At 42.7% G+C, this 14,415-nt stretch overlaps 1 protein-coding gene across 1 annotated transcript in view; it reads right to left on the reverse strand.

The window, feature by feature from the left end:
* DNAH10 (dynein axonemal heavy chain 10) overlaps positions 1-14,415 on the reverse strand; it is an 86,372-nt gene that overhangs the window by 15,019 nt on the left and 56,938 nt on the right. The window contains exons 50-62 of the mRNA XM_090062521.1: positions 12,519-12,686; positions 12,094-12,282; positions 11,158-11,329; positions 10,217-10,420; positions 9,494-9,574; positions 7,983-8,180; positions 7,244-7,405; positions 6,495-6,669; positions 5,258-5,439; positions 4,356-4,492; positions 3,648-3,865; positions 2,955-3,176; positions 1,437-1,584 (exon numbers count right to left, since the gene is read on the reverse strand). Coding sequence (XP_089918647.1) covers positions 1,437-1,584; positions 2,955-3,176; positions 3,648-3,865; positions 4,356-4,492; positions 5,258-5,439; positions 6,495-6,669; positions 7,244-7,405; positions 7,983-8,180; positions 9,494-9,574; positions 10,217-10,420; positions 11,158-11,329; positions 12,094-12,282; positions 12,519-12,686 — 2,256 coding nt within the window. The remainder of the gene's footprint in view (positions 1-1,436; positions 1,585-2,954; positions 3,177-3,647; positions 3,866-4,355; positions 4,493-5,257; positions 5,440-6,494; positions 6,670-7,243; positions 7,406-7,982; positions 8,181-9,493; positions 9,575-10,216; positions 10,421-11,157; positions 11,330-12,093; positions 12,283-12,518; positions 12,687-14,415) is intronic.

Below are 14,415 nucleotides of genomic sequence, written 5' to 3' on the forward strand. Positions count from 1 at the left end.
GAGTCCCCCCATGGTCCCGTCCTCCAGCCTTCCCCCAGCCTCCTACTTACTGGCACAGAGTCCAGGTCCAGCTCCCTGCAGTGGTGAGTGGGGACCGCCCAAATCTCCAAACCTCTCCAGATCAATTTGGAGAGCTTCAAATCGATACGGACCTTTTTATTGGTCTCTCAATTCGATCCGGATTTGGAGATTCAGCTGCCGAATCGAGCCAAATCTCCTCCGAATCGAATCAGCACCCGAAGCTTCACACAGCCCTAGACTGGACTTTCTTTGTCATGATCACGTGAGAACTACCTTGCCTATATTATCATCTGACAGAAAAACTGCCTCATGCAGCTGAGACCTGGCCCAGACCTTTGGAGACATGAGGCAAAAAATGCACCTTGCAATGAAGGTAAGCAATGGAAAGTGTTAGATGCTCATCCAAACTGTGACAGGGGGCACATTCAGGGCCAGGTCTCAACCTCGGTCTACCCACCTGTCTATATGGGTCAGTCCACCCAGTCTCGCCTGCCACAACTTTGCTGGTATAATAAACTGGTGGTAAATGCAGAAGGCTGCCCATTCTATGCACTGATGCCAGGGGGAGTTAACCACAGCTCCATACCTTCCATACACAATGGCCCATGCCTCACAGATGGTATCCAAGTTCTTAATAGCTCCAGCTTCACACTGGGGCCCATAACATCCTAGTTTGAACCCCAACTAGATCCTTCCTAGTCAGGCGGCCTACTCGGGCCTCATTCTGAGCTGTCAAGCTCTCTGTATTCTTCTCCCTCTCAGCAGTAGCCCCTGCTCTTTGACCTTTGGCCACACATGCCCTGGCCCCACCTCTAAGCCAGTCAGAACCCCAGGCCCCCTGGCTTTGGGTGTCCCTTGCAGTGGGCACTCTGACCCTTTTGACCCTTCTGGTCCTGGCCCCAGCACTGATCAGTTGAGGGTACCTTGAGTCAGGCTTCTAAGCAGTTAATCCACTCTCTCTTATATGGGTCCACCTGGTTGCTTGGTCCTAGTATTTTGAATGGCAATGTCCCGCCACATGCAGTCCCACCAGGTCTCCTTACCCGAGCAGAGTGCAGTTTCAGGTCATGCCCAAGACCAGGAGGCTCCTGCCATCCCCATAGCTCCTGCCCTTACCTCCAAGATGTTCCAAGCAGCCACTCAGCCGGGTGATGTTGCTCCCTTAGCTGCAAGCAGCAAACTGCGGCCTCTGCCTTGCTTGCCTAAGTTTGAAAATGGCCACCTTAATCAAGCACTTGCCAGCTGCTTGCTCCAGCCCTTAAAGTGGCAGGCACCAAAGGTGCACTGCCACACAAACTCTTCTGAGGTTCAACCATGTTGACCATTAATTTCACTAGTAACTTGTGCAAGATGTCAAATATTAATACACTGTTCAATCCAACAGGTACAAAAATCAAATCAAAATTCAGCATCACCCTCAGGTTGTTTTTTTCTTCCTTTCTCTTGATCCAATTCAGTGCCTGCTGCTGGGGGTCTATGCACAAGGGGAAGCGACTGGCACATGTAGTCAGAATGCCATTCTGAACAGAGAGTTCATCGGGGGGCAAACCCTGAGAACCCCACCTATGAAGGAAACAGAAGAGAGACTGGGAGGTATGTCATACTTCATGGTACAGCTACACACGTTGCTGGTGTGTAAAACATAGCTGCTCCACTGAGCATTAAGTACACTAGAACACAGAGTATTACATGATGAAAGAGTCTCCAACAGATGAATGAAAGTATCACTGCTTATGTCAGAACTAGCCTGGCAAAAGCACAGGTTAATATATTATAGTGAATAATTCTGCACAAAACAGGACAAATGAGGAAAGCCCTGATCCAAACCCACTGACGTCAACAGAAGACTTCCAAAGGGCTTTGGATAAACTCGGAGCCTAAGTCTACCTCGTAAAATGTTCTAAACTGGCTTTATGTAGCTCCAGGTTCCTGAGTGCTCTAGAAGAGCAAAACACAGGTGTCTATTATACTCCATGACCACAGCTTACACAAAGATTTCATAGACATTTGGGCTGGAAGGGACCCTGGAGGATCATCGAGTCCAGCCCCCCGCCCCAGGGGCAGGAAGTCAGCAGGGATCACAGGATCCCAGCAAGATAAGCATCCAAATGTGTTTTGAAGGCGTTCATAGAGGGCGCTTGAGCCGCCTCAGGTGGCAGTCTGTTCCAAACCTTGGGGCCTTGGACAGTGAAGAAATTCTTATGTCCGGCCTGAACTGGTCACAGTGGAGGTTTGTGACCGTTCAATCTTGTCATCCCTTGGGGGGCTCTGGTGGGATCGAATGGAAGATTTGGGATCTGAAAGTCGAAGGAGGCTATCTCTGTGATGATGGTATTTCAGCACCAGCAGTAAAGATTCTGTTCTATGAAACTTGCCATTGTTCATACTTGTAAAAGCCTAGTGTCTTCAGATTCTTCCCTACATTACATTTATCCTTCTCATCTATGTTAGGTATTCCTAGAGTGCTGTACAGTATTACAGTTACCTTCAACTGAGTACCTAAAGTGTAATAAAGAGCAGGACTAGAGCTCCAAATTCTAATTTAGGTGCTGATTCATCTGCTCAGTGTGAGTAGGATACAGTATACATGATAAAGAAAGGGCTTTATTGGCTTCAGGGCTAACAGGAATAATATGTGGTAAACATTTAATTTTGTATGCAGAGAGGACTCAAAATACATAAAGCACTTTGAGAGTCTTGGATGGCAATTCAATTGGTCTTTGCTGAAAAAGATGGTGCTGTTTTCAGAAAGTTGGTCCTCAGAGGAGAAACTTTCTCTATTCTCTGTGATTTCACATATAAAATAAGAGATGGGCTTGAGCCCCCCTGCCTATACAAATGGTGTCTAATTCTGGATCCAGGCCACATCCCACCTTTGTGACCTGGTACATCCCTCACCCACAGTAGCAGCTGGGCTTGCTGATCTGACCTACCTGCTGATCTCTACATCGTCTGTCAGGAGGTTTTCCAATCGGAAGGGCTGACTGAGGGGGATATCACGTGAGAGGATGTCCTCTTGCCACACCTGATACACCATTTCATTACGGAACTCCCAGTTGAATGCCCCTTCATAGCTCAGGAAGGCGGCACAGAGCAGACAGTCTCCAAGCAATTTCACTTTTCGCATTTTTAACTCCTCTAAATCCTTTGTCCATCTGGTAGAAAAATGGAGGAATACAGGGTCAGGTCAAGGTTACTGTTGCTGCACAGTGAGAAGGTGTAAGAGAATTCTACAGAGCACAAAGTATCTTTTGAAACGTTAACAGCAGGTTGAAAGAGTCCAACTTATTATCGCAGCTGCCAGCAGATAGTTGAGTCAGACTTGGTACCTCCTCTCTTTTAATCTAAAATAAGTCTCATACCTTTAACTAGTATTTTCCCTCTTTAAATTGAAAAGATCAACTGGAAACCTGTCTGATAAAAGCCCCTAATTTTAAAAATCATATTACCAATTTGTATTATTTTTTCACTGTTTAGTTGCTACAGGGAAGCAAACAAAACGCACAGGTTACAATTTTCAAAGATGCTTAAGACCCTAAGGTGAATATGCAGGTTTTATCCATGTCTCAACCTCTAGGATCTTACATTTTAATATCAAAATCTCTCCTTCCGGGAACTAGCCTCACCTTACATTTTCAGAGCCCAAACCAGAGATGAGCTTGTCAGCAGCAATAAGTCTCCTCTCCATAATCTCTGCTTCTTCTTGCAGTTGTTGCTTCTCCCTTATTGCAGCTTCATACTTGTCCCCCAAAGCCTTCAGCTCATTTTGAATTGTTGTCAGCTCTGCCTGTATCTTTTCCAGTTCACGTTTACTTAAGAAATAGTTTCGTTCCAACCTGGCCACCTGCATTATTAAAGGCATCGTGATGTATAATGGAAGATTTTTTTCAGCTTTTAAGTTTCTATTTTTACATGCAGATGGTTTCTAGTCCCATTTTAAAAAGTCATGAGTCTGGTCTCTGCTTAAGTCCAGGAAAAGGAGTTTTAATCTACCATTGCATCCCTCTATGCCAAATGCCATGGGTATTCTTTTAAGTCTGTTGCAGGTAGGCACCTATAAACTTTAATTTCCTCCTGCAGACATTACTTTACAAATTCCTCTTGGGCACATCTCTTTTCCTTCCAGCTGCAGTTCAGATGGGATGCATCACAGAGCTTTATTATGTTGAATACAACAGCTTGCAGCTGAAAGGCTGTATAGCCCTTGGCTGCCATGGTTCTAGCAAACTCCACTTTCACAAACTCCACAATTTATATAATTACCAAGCATATTTTGTCATAATAAAAACTCTTCAATGACCCTCATGACTGTGGTTGCACACAGTACACAGTACCTTCTCTCTCTTTGGCTTGACTTCTTTAAATACATCACAGTAGCTCATTACTGCTTCGACAAATTTCAGCATTCCCAATCCAGCTCTGCTAACAACTTCCATCTCCTCAAATGTGGTATTTAGATTCTTTAACAGAGCTAAATGTTAACACACAAAACATTACACGATGAGGTTAATCACAGCCAGAAGTCAAAAGAGGAAGTGCTTTTCTTATCAACAAGACTCTCAGCCCCAACTGTCATTCTGCTCTATTTGTAGGATATAAAGGTGATGTCGCTGGACCATAATATTATAAGCAAGCTATTGTTAGTGACTTCTTAAGGTTCTTTAGGCCCAAATGCGAGTTGCATGAGCTCAATGCTTTGCAGGTGTTGTTGCTCAGCAAGTCCCGTGGTCCTGCCTGTCATTTACTGGATGTCAGTGAAGGTTATCTTGCTCAAAGAACCAAAATGTCCTCTCACTCTTTGCTTCTCAGTGGAGTTATTCTGGATTTATATCAACATGAGCATGAGCAGAATATAGTCCAATCTGCTTAAGCTTAGCCTACAGTACTGTCTCACGTGCAAGTGAATTGGCAACAGTGCTTTCCAAAGGGCTAATGCACACACAAGCTCTGCTCCACGTTTGGTTCATGTCTAGCCTCTTCATAGCAGAAATCGCTACCGACTACATTACATATTATGCTACGAGCCCTGTGCAGAAACTTCTGTATCATCAAAGTCCCACATAAGCCCCTGGGGCAATAAGTGGTGCATCTACCTTGTGCCAGCCCCCTGCACATGGGCATACATCATCCCAACAAAGCAGTGCTTCAAGTGTAGCAGCAAACATTTGAAATACTATCAGGAAAACACTATATTCATCTATCTCCAAGTGCCAAGTCACTCAGTCAAACAATCTACCTCGGATGGATTTGACCTGGCTCTGAGTGATTCCATCAAAATCTATCTCCATTAGGGATCGCAAGAAATTTGCCTCTGACATCATTCCTTTGGCTGTCTTCCAGTTCAGTTCTTTGTAGCCTCTCATTATGAGGATACATTCGCACACAGTCTGCACCTGTTTGGGGGGTTTAGCAAATGACCTGGAAAATAAATACAGGGTAGATGGGGGGAAGAAAAGAAAAAGCACATAATATTGGAAATACAACGTATTTGTTGGAAGGCAGTTTAGTAGGTATTTGGTGGGGAAAGCTCTGTATTGGAGCAGCAGGAGCCTTCCCCAAGGCATATCCTCATCCAAGAAAAAAACAGAATTCAATCCACAGAAGGAAAGATTAATGAACAAAGGACTAAAAACTAGATATTACTATCACACAACTTCGTCAGTGCTGCCAATTGACTGATCCAGAAATAAAACCCACTGCTACAGTTTTCCTGAAGATTAAAGCTTCACCAACCTGGATGAGCAGTCATGCACTTTGAGGAGAACTAGGAAAAGGTCCCATAGGGGAAGGAAGGTAATGAAGTGCAGAGGGACATATTTACACTACCTCTGATGGTGCTAGGGAGAACCACGGAAAACCCCACCCCTCCCACTTGCTTCATCTCCATGTGCAACAAATGCTGGAAAAGCAGAATTAACTGCTGTGTGATGTGGCTACTCTTGGTCCTGAGTGTTTGTTGGTGCAGACCTCGATAATGGTGCCTGCACTTCCCTTTTTTTGACACTTGTGGAGTGGAGTTGGTGGGCAGACCATGTTTTCATAGCTGTGTTCCCTGCCATGGCTAGAAGTAGCCCAGACAGAGCCAAAGACTGGGAGGATGTTCAGTGCATCAGACTACATGTGTGAAACATAAGCTCTATGACCACCATGTCTATCCAGAAGAAAAGCAGACCCCTCAGCCATCTACCACATGCTAGACACATGCTATAGAATGATTACAAATATGTAACATTTGGGATTTCCTTGCCTAAGGGATAAGCTTCTGGCTAGATCACTGGGCCTGGGTTCAGGAAATCTGGACCCTGTCTCCAGCTGTGCCCCGGTTCTATGTCTCTAAGTCTCAGTCCTTCTTGCCTCATGGGAGTATGTGAGAACAAGGCTACTAATGTTTGCATGTGACTAAGACCCTACAGTAAGGGATGCCACAGAAATGTGTACGAATGAATTTGCTACACCCCAGCAGAATTAATTACCTAATCTCTGTGACATCAGATTTGTCAAGCTTCTGCAGCTCTAATTTAGCAGCTTCTAAAATAGGCATAGCCTCAGCTAGGGCTGTTTCAGCATCCTTCTTTTCCACAGCAATTATCTTATTCTGTTCTTCTATCTCCACAGCTTTTTCTTCAGCCAGCTTTTTCTTCTCCTCCGCTACGAAGTGTGAAAAGCAGAATGGTAAACAGGTCACTGAGATTTGTACCAAGCTAACAAAGCAGTGTGGGCCTAAAATCAGAAATTACCAGGAGGTCTAGATCACTCCTAACCCTTTTGGTGCTAGACTACTGGTATGCATAGCATGCTTCCCCCCAAAGACAAGTTCTTGAATGCCAAAAGTAAGAGAGCGCAGTCTCTTTCCTTACCCTTTTCCCCGCAAATCTGTTCTTTCTTATAGTGACACTCATGTTACTAAAATGCCCTTTTCAGTTAGTGGTTTTTTTTTCTCAAAAAGGAACATAGTTTCTATCTGAAGCTGCAGTGGGTGCTATTGTAGGCAGTTTGTAATCACACAGGTTGCAATTAGGCCAGGATTCAAATCAGCAGTCCCGGTCTTGATCTAGGCATCATATGATACCATGCTGCGATACTGGATCACAGTACAGACAGAACAAATACCATTGACTGAACCCCTAACATCCAAGTTCCTTGAGGGTCTCCCACACCATAATACAACCTGGCCTAACCATGCTTTGCTAACAGGATGTGACAGTGGTTTCAAAACACTTACCTATTGCTGTGTTAGTTGCTATCTCCTGTAACAAAGCCTCACAGGCAGCTGATTTCTCAGCTAACACAATCTTCTGCTCTGCTAGTTTCTGATTTAGCTCATCCAGCTGTACAGCAGCCTCCTTCAGTTTATCTAATCCCCCTTCCAGACGTTTGCACTGAGCTTAGAGATAGAAAGAAATGTGAGTGATGAAAGGGTCTATCACACAGTGCGCCAAACAGTGCTGCAGGTGTCCTATGCTTGTTATCAACAGAATTCAGCGCTTTTCTTGGTGCTGCAGCAAGGTTTCCTTTGTTTTTTTGAGGGGTCACAAATTATCATAGTACCCACAGAGCCCAGCCTCCTTCCCACCTCACAGGCAACCAGATTTTACAGCCCTGATGGTTAATGCATTCTCCATATCTTGGTGTCCACAACTCTTTGATCAACTACACTGCATGTAGCACAGAGCTATCTTGGAACTAAACCCTGAGCTGGACCTGAGCCACCGGGATCTGCATCCAGACCTGGCTGAATTTCAGGGATCACTGGATCAGAGATTCTGTCTCAGAAAAAAAGAAAAAGGAACAGCATCACCCTGGGAGAAGCCCATTATTTCAAGTCACATTAATGGGGAACACTGAGCTGCATTTAATTGGCATCTTGTGCATGTGTCTCCAGGGTGAAATGGCTATGTATTCCTTTTTTAAAGCATATAAATCACCCAGAGCCTTAAAAAAAAAAATCTACATGGTCTTACCTAAAATGAACTGATTTTTCTCTTCCAGCAGTTTTGAATAGGTATTAATAAAATCAAGGTAATTCTTTGGAGTTACATAGTTGCTACGTCTCAGCTTCTGCAAGAATTTCTTACTGAAATCCCCTACAGATTCATGCACCGTGACAATGTGTTCAATCACAAACTCCGTGTTCTCTGCTGGGACGAGAGGATTCTCCCCTAGAAGAGGACAGGAGAAATAAAACATCCCCAACCCTTTTTCAAGACTACAAAGGATAAGTTCTCCCTACTTTACAAAGAGGGACCAAAAACAGTCAATGTCAGTTAGGAACAGGACCCAGGAGTCCTGATTGCCGGTCTCTTCCCCAGAGCTTGGGGGCTGTCTCATTGCTAGAACATTTAAGATGTCTTATTTCCACATACCATCCCCAGCCTTTGTGAGAGGCAGTGAACTGGAGTTTGAGGAGAGGTATATAACTACCCATTGTTATATAAAGGCCTTAAGCATTACAGTTCAAAGCACTATCTCCAACCACCAACTGCTGAAACTTCCTTAGCCTGACGAAGGGTTTTTGAACCCAAAAGCTTGTTTAATAATTGTTTTCCAACTATTTAAGTTGGTTAAATAAAAGATATCAGATTCATGCAAAGAACCTTGTCTGCCTATCTCCAACCAGGAGTTCTAGCACAAAGGCCTGACAACATCACAGAATAAGACTAGAATAGCTGGTGCTGATGAACTTTTCCACACTATCTCTCCATACGGAACTAGGAGTGTGTTTGTGCAGTTTAGGCTAATTTGCTTAATCTAACCCACAAAAAGACACTCAGTGCAGCAGCAAAGTATCTGCATAGGAGTTCATGCAAAATACCTACTGACATTTAAATTCATGGCCCAGCTATTCTGTGATAGCTTTCCCCTTAGTTCCCCATACCAACCAGAATTAAGTTAATTCACCATGCTCTAAGTCAGTTCAACAAAAGCTGTAAGTGGTGGCTGTAAGGGTGGTTGAGAGCAGATAATCTCTTGCAGTCTGAGACAACAAATTCAGATCTGTAGGAAGTCTGAAAACAAAGGCCTTGACAAGTTAAGAATCAAGCCTGTCTTGTGAATTCTTTCTGGGAAGACTGAAGGCCTTAGGAGCAGTGTTGAGATGCATCAACCTTCTGATCTCTTCCTCTTTAGCCGACAGGAGCAAGTGAAAATGATACCAGGTAACACTGCTTTATAACTAAGTTCTCAAATCCTTTGCCCTTCTCTTCTCAGCCCTGCAACTACCTCCCATGCTCCCTTGGATGCCCTGGGTAGCATCTGTAATAGTGCAAATGAATATTTGGAGCACAAGTTTCAGGGCTCTCAATGGGACCTGAACAAATGTACAAAATATATTTGAAGAGATTTATATCTGACATAATTTTGACTGAGGTTTCTTTAGTTAGTGAAGGTGTGAACAATGAGGCTTACAATAGCTTTGAGCAAGGAATGCATGTTTTTGACACCTTATGCCATATTAAAGAAACATTCTACTTACCAACAAATGACTTTGCAACTGCATACAAAGCTTGTGGGGGCCAGGGCAAGAACCAGTCAATACCAGTGTTGTTGACAAGACCTTAAAATAAAGGAATACTATCATCAAAACAACCCATCTCTAATATTATCCCCTCATCTGGAAAATGTGCACATGTGTATCTTTACCCATGTGGGTATGAAGCTGGCAGAATCAAGGCCCTAATTAGCGTGTGTGTCTGGTATTCTACACAGCTGCTTACACACAAGCCAATCCATCCATTTCAGTATCAAATATAAACCGAGTACCTTGTGTCTATGCCTACCCCCTATTCCAGTGCTGTGCAGTAGCCATTAGCAGGAGTGCTTCTCTTATTACAGTCTGAATTTCACAGCTGCTCACAAGCCCACTCTTCTCTATAAATATCACAATAGAGGATGCAAGCAGCTTGAGAGTTACTCTAATGTGCTGCCTTAATCCTGTAAGTTTCTGGTTCAAAGGAGATGACTAATTGTTTGCTAGCAGTTTGACTGGATTATGACCTAAGCTAGTAAATGTTAATCAATAATCTCCATTTATGTGTGGTAATTAACTGGAACAAAACGTAATGGATTATTTCTGAATGCCATGAAGCTGTTTAACTACTGGACTGATACCCATCTGTTGTAACTCATCAGAGATCAGCAGACCTGTACTCCCAAACTACAAAGGCTTAAACACCAGCATGTAAAATTTAATATGCACCTGGGAAATTTCTGCATCGTGTTCTCAAGGTATCACCAACTGGTGACATCCCCAGGACAATATGAAGATTATTGGCACTCTTATTTACAAAATACTGCCAGACACTTTCTTTAGCAGGGCTCACTCCAGCTTTGGCAGCTTCATCACCAATCTGACCTAGTATGGCGTCTTTTTCATCATCAGGAAAAAGTGCTGGGACCATTCCTATAACATAAAGAGAGAGTAGCATTAGAAAGCCTGTAGTCTGGCTAAGAGGCAGCATAGCCAAGGGGAAGGGACAGGAAATTTTGAGATCTAACCCTGGTCCAGCAAAACTGATTTATCCACAATTATCCAGAGAGTCAAGTGAAATCTGACAGAGAAGTTTGCGAACTCTGGTCTATGGAATTTCTGTGGCTTGCAGAGCTTTTGCCAGTAGTTTACTGAGAGCAGTCAGTCACAAGGTGTCAACTTCTCCTCATTTCCTCATTTCCAGCTACTAAGTACATTATATTATATTAAAATATTGACAATTCAGATATAATCCCCCAGGCAAGCAGATATTTCTCAGGGGGCAAGATATGCCCATTGCCCTCTGAAGATACCCATGAAATTTATCTCCCTATTCATATATACTCTACAACAGGAAAAACTTTAATAATTTGGAATCAAACACCAGGCCCATGGCTTGTTGTTTTCAGGTTCACTAACCCTACCCAGACATAGATATGCAACCATTAGGAGGTACTGAAAAATTATAGCCCAACCCAGGATCATTTCAGGTAAAATACTATCCTCAAGCAAAGCATAAGTTTCAGCATCAGGGAACACAATGTGAATAGGCAATGTTAACACTGAATAGCTGTGATTAGCTGATGGGGAGAGCAAAGGAGAGCAATGCCATGCTTTCAGTTGTGCGTCACAAGTAAATTCTGGCTTAGCAATTAATAAGCCCATGTCACCTGAAGTTAGCATGTTGTTGATGAGCTCCAGAAAACCTTCTTCTGCCACATGGGCATCTGTAAACAGGAAAATCATCAACTTGTTCTCAATGCCAAGCTTCAGATACAAAGTCTTCAAGTCTTCCCGGAAATTGTTTTCTCCATACCCACGACTCAGAACGATCTCAAACACCTAATAGTTCAACAGAAAAATACATTTGAAAGGCACAGTACATGAAACAGAGATTTTCATAGACATTAGACATTCAAGTCCAGCCCCCTGCCCCAGAGGCAGGAAGTCAGCAGAGGTCATAGACTCCCAGCAAGATAAGACGTGATATCTGAGTCTGGAATTCAGCTACCATGGAGTTCAGATCAAGGATAGATCTTTAGGCCCACTGTTAGGAAAACATCAAGGTAACAACTTGACAAAATATTTGCTGCCCTGTGGTCTTTTTGAACCCCCCTCCACTTCCTACAATCTTCTACCATCACCACCTCAACATTAATTTGGGGGTCCTCATCCTTTGTCACACCTCCCTTCTTCCTCCCATTGCCTTTATAAGATCATCAGTTATATGGGGGAGATATTCTTTCACTTCGTATTTGTATCAAGCCAGGCATAATGAGCACTACTGTAATACAGATAAATAACTGACCATAATAGTAAATAAACACCACTGGTTTTTCACTTAGGCCCTGGAAACACATCTTGTGTCTTCCCCACTGCCAGTGCCCAAATCCAAGCTCTGATCATTTCCAGCCCCAAATCACTGCAACCTCCCCTACTTGCACCTCCTAACACTCACTTCACCACCTCCTGTCTCTCCAAAAGCATGTTGCTAACCTGATTTGGTCTCCACTAGTTTTCCCTCACTTTCCACACAGTTTATAACCCTTCCACTCCCTCACATCTGTCCTGGTTCCCTTTCACTGAAAATGCAGAGTCCCACAGACCTCATATCCAGCTGTGTATGCAGCCAGTCTTGCAAGGGATTGCTTTCCCGAGCCTCCCACTCCTACAAGCAGGGCATGGCCACGATCCATCCGTATGATGCGATGCACACGGGTTAAATGCTCCAAGGCATCATCAAAGAGAACGAGATTCATTTTAGTATTAACTTCATTGTACTCCTCAAGAATCTCCTGTGGAGAGAGTTGTTTAGACCATTAACAACAGAAATGAGACACATGGAAAATGCTGATGTTCATACAGGAATCATTTATTTAGAAGTAATTTGCATTTAAGTGCATTTAATCTATTTTTCATATTTTTTACTAGAAAGACTGTCAAAGTTAATAGCCACCCCTCCTTGCAGTTGTTGTCAACTCTGTAGTCATACAGACAGAACCAAACATAGACCTTAGGTGAACCACAATACCTGAAAGAGAGCTTTTGCTGCATCATAGTCTTGAATGTCTTCATAAATGCGAGGTTCCCCTTCACTCAGTGCCATTCTAAAGTCTCCAAAAAGAACAGGGTCTCTCATGGCTGGCTCTAAATCTTCTTTGAAATTGTCTTCAATCAAGCTCTTTATGTGGCCTTGTACCTTAAAGTATGTAAGAATTTAGTAAAATAATAACAAAGGCAATTCTGAATTTAGGAACCCTTGGAGGGCACAATGCTGCAAACTCTAACTCCTATAAGTTGGTTTCTGTGGGATTGTTTATATAGATAAAAGTCCTGGTGATCAGGCCATACTATCAGTCTCTGAAACAAGACACAATATACAAGCAGTTCAGGAACCCCTGGAGCCAATGGAGCATACAAGTTTAATAAAGAGCAGAATGGCCTTTTTAAAAAGAAATAATAATGCCAACTGGCAAAAATCACATGCCTCTCCTTCACTTTTATTATTAGGTCTGGTGTCAGGACACCAAAACCTCATTCAGTCTTGCAGTATGTAATGTGCACACGTATTATATACTCTTACAAACTCAGGCACAGAGATATAAATCCAGAAGCTAACACAAGCAAGTTGCAATGTAGCTATTCAGAGATGTGAAAGAGACTGAAAAGTAAAAGCATGCCTTTCTATCTTGAAGAAGAAAAGTTGAGGCAGGACTAGCTTATTACACCTAAACCTAGTTTTTACATCTAAGCATCTCTGCTAACTTTTAACTGGGCTTTACATAACTTTTTCCCCCATTATGTAAATGTGTTTCCTTGCTTGTGATATCATTTTGAGTATCTTCCAATTCGAAAAAATACTATATAAGAATGAATGGACTGACGGTACATCTCTACCCTTTTCTATCTTCCTCCATGGTTATATCTGATACATATACTAGCATTGTAATTTCTTAAGAGAGCTAGGCAAGAGTGAGTCCATGTATTGTTTTTCATATACACTCATTGTGCATGTCAGGTGTATCCATGCTAACAAGTTTTCTCAAGAAAGATGAGTCCAGTAACACTCATGTAAATTTCTACATGGCACAGAGGCAGAGTGATGTCTTTTTTTTTGCTAAACTTTTTGGAGTGGGGACCATCTTCTTGTTCCACCTTTGTGTGGTGTCTAGCTCAGTGGGCCTTAAGTCTGATTAGGGCTTCTTTGTGCTATAGCAGCACAAATAAGCAATAACATTATGCAAGCTTGGATGTACCAAACAATAAGGACACTGAGCGCATCAAAGTTTTTTACTTAGTCAAAGTGTGATAGTATAATACATAACAACTGTAAGCCCCCACCTGTGTAGTCCATGTAGCGGCAAAACTCCTACCAAGCCAAATTCACAAATGATGCCATAAAACTGCCTCACTCTACAGGTAGTGACTTCCACCAGTTTACCTGAAGGCCCTAACTCCTTACACAGGCAATACTTTCAGAGATTTATCTTCTTCATTATTCATTCTGGAACTCATGGAGACAGGTCTGCAGGACTGGAACTTATAAGCTTTAGGATTCAGCACACCTTGCAAAGTTATGGCGAGATGATGGTAACCAATGCCAGTGTATTATGAATTGTTCATGAAGCCTAAAATCCATGCAACATATTCTGTTTTCCAATGTTATATTACATATTAGGCTTTGAGGTTTCCAACATTTCAAAAGAAGGTTGTAAATTAGGAAGATAAGATATTAAATATCCCTTTATCTCTCTCTGTTCATACATTCATGTATTCTGTTTGGTCAATTTCTCTTACAGGAAAGAAAAATTTTAATGGTTCTTACACTCAATGGGCCATGTCTTAAGTGATGGAACTACTCCGCATAAAACTGGAGTGACACACTGGCAAATTAAACCTGCAGCTTGATTTCAAGACACTAGTAGAAC

This window comes from Crocodylus siamensis, chromosome 9, assembly GCF_052110815.1.
Source record: "Crocodylus siamensis isolate JL-2025a chromosome 9, ASM5211081v1, whole genome shotgun sequence".
NCBI classification, from domain to species: domain Eukaryota; kingdom Metazoa; phylum Chordata; order Crocodylia; family Crocodylidae; genus Crocodylus; species Crocodylus siamensis.